The following is a 1,645-nucleotide window of genomic DNA, read 5'->3' on the forward strand; positions in this document are numbered from 1 at the left end:
GACAAGGGGGACTGAGCTGCTACACAGGGGCCCAGCGCTGTCGCTGGGGCTGGTGTTGCCGCCACTGCTTACTACAGCAGACCCTGCATTTCAGGTGCTTCTGCAAAAGAGGCCGCTCCTGCTGGGAGCTCAGAGATCGCCCTCTGGGTGCCAGCTGAGTCCACTAAGGCTCCGGTGGGACCGCAGCCAGGGGCCCGAGTCTGGCCCTCTGCACGCCAAGCCGCCAGCTTTTTATCCACCACTCGGACTCTGACTGGCCATTGCTTCTGACCTCACTGTCTCAACGACGCCACACTAAGAAAAGACCCCGACTTTCGGTGTCCTGCCGCTTGCCCAAATTGGCGACAAATTGGGACCGAAGAAGAGGTGTGGAGAGAGTTGGCGCTATCGGGTGAGGGGATGGAAGACCCTCGAGGAGCAGGTGCGGCGGGTTGATAGGACAGCGCAGAGGAAGGGGAAGAGGACCGGGTTGCGGATCAAAGTGCGGAACACTCAGGCGTTCGGCGCGAACACCTCACGGGGTCCTTTGTCGCCGCAGTGGCTAGAAGGAGCCTGTCCCTGCGTGCGCCCGGCCGGTGGGCAGCCGAACCCCTGTCTGTTTCATGTGAGTGACGTTGTGGAGGGTCCGCAGTCTGTGCTTTGCGATCGAAGGTGTCTTTCCCACCTGCCATGGGAAACAGGGAAGAGCTTGGGATCTTTTGAAGAAGCCAAGTTTGAGAAATGGAATGTAGGGCCAATAGAAAGGATGCTACTGGATAAAATAGATAATTAAGCGCGTTTACTGTTATATAAATGTGTGTCAGTGGACTTGGGTGTTGTGGAGGACAGGGGACATGACAGTTCATTCATTCGGCAAATGTTTTTAAACGGCTGCTGTAGTCTAGGCATCCTTTTTGGCATTGGCGAAAGGGGGAAATGCGTAGCTAACATTTTTTTTTGAGGAAGACACATACTATACAAAGTAAATACAAACATACCATATTTTAGGTCGTGATGAGTGCTGAAGAGAAAAATTAGAAAGCTGGGAAGACGTTTTTGTGTGGCAAGGGAAGGTCTTCACGGAGAAGATGATTTTCCAGTAAAGAGCACATATTTTGGAGAAGTGCAGTCGGGTGGAGGGACCAGTCATTGGAAAGGCCGTGAAGCAGAAAGTTGCCAGAACAGCAAGCCTGTGGGTCACAGTGAAGTGGAAGGTTTAACCCTTCACTGGAGACAAAAGTAGGGACAGCAGGAACAGGTCATGAAGGACCTTGAGGGCCTCTAACTTTAGGAAGCTATGAAATAGGAAGCCATTATAGGGTTTTGAAGAGTGGAGTGATGTGATCTGATTTCCTTTTAATAGAGTCACTGTCTGAGGAGGCCAGGGTGGAATAAGACCAGTTAGGTGGCTCTTCCAGTAAGCCAGAGCAAAGTGGTGGCTTGACTATGGGTGGTAAGAAATGACTATACATATTTTTGTTCACTTTATTTAGTTATGTAAGAGAATTATGGATGACAGATTTTCCCTAATTAGAATTTGGGAGACCCCTTATAATGAATTTTAGTGGGAGAGAGTTAAAGTCATAGCTTTTTGCCATTTGATTCTTGGATGGAGTTAGACAAGCCATATAATTTTTCTAAGCCTATCTATAAAATGAAATAATAT

The 1,645-nt window shown here is 49.2% G+C and overlaps 1 protein-coding gene across 1 annotated transcript in view; it reads left to right on the forward strand.

Moving 5' to 3' along the window:
- The first annotated feature begins 399 nt into the window (after positions 1 to 399).
- Positions 400 to 1,645, forward strand: part of AIMP1 (aminoacyl tRNA synthetase complex interacting multifunctional protein 1) — a 24,192-nt gene continuing 22,946 nt past the window's right edge. The window contains exon 1 of the mRNA XM_003796361.2: positions 400 to 421. Coding sequence (XP_003796409.1) covers positions 400 to 421 — 22 coding nt within the window. The remainder of the gene's footprint in view (positions 422 to 1,645) is intronic.

The sequence above is a fragment of the Otolemur garnettii genome, unplaced genomic scaffold (genome assembly GCF_000181295.1).
Source record: "Otolemur garnettii isolate 467f Iridium unplaced genomic scaffold, OtoGar3 scaffold00103, whole genome shotgun sequence".
In the NCBI taxonomy this organism is placed as follows: Eukaryota; Metazoa; Chordata; class Mammalia; order Primates; family Galagidae; genus Otolemur; species Otolemur garnettii.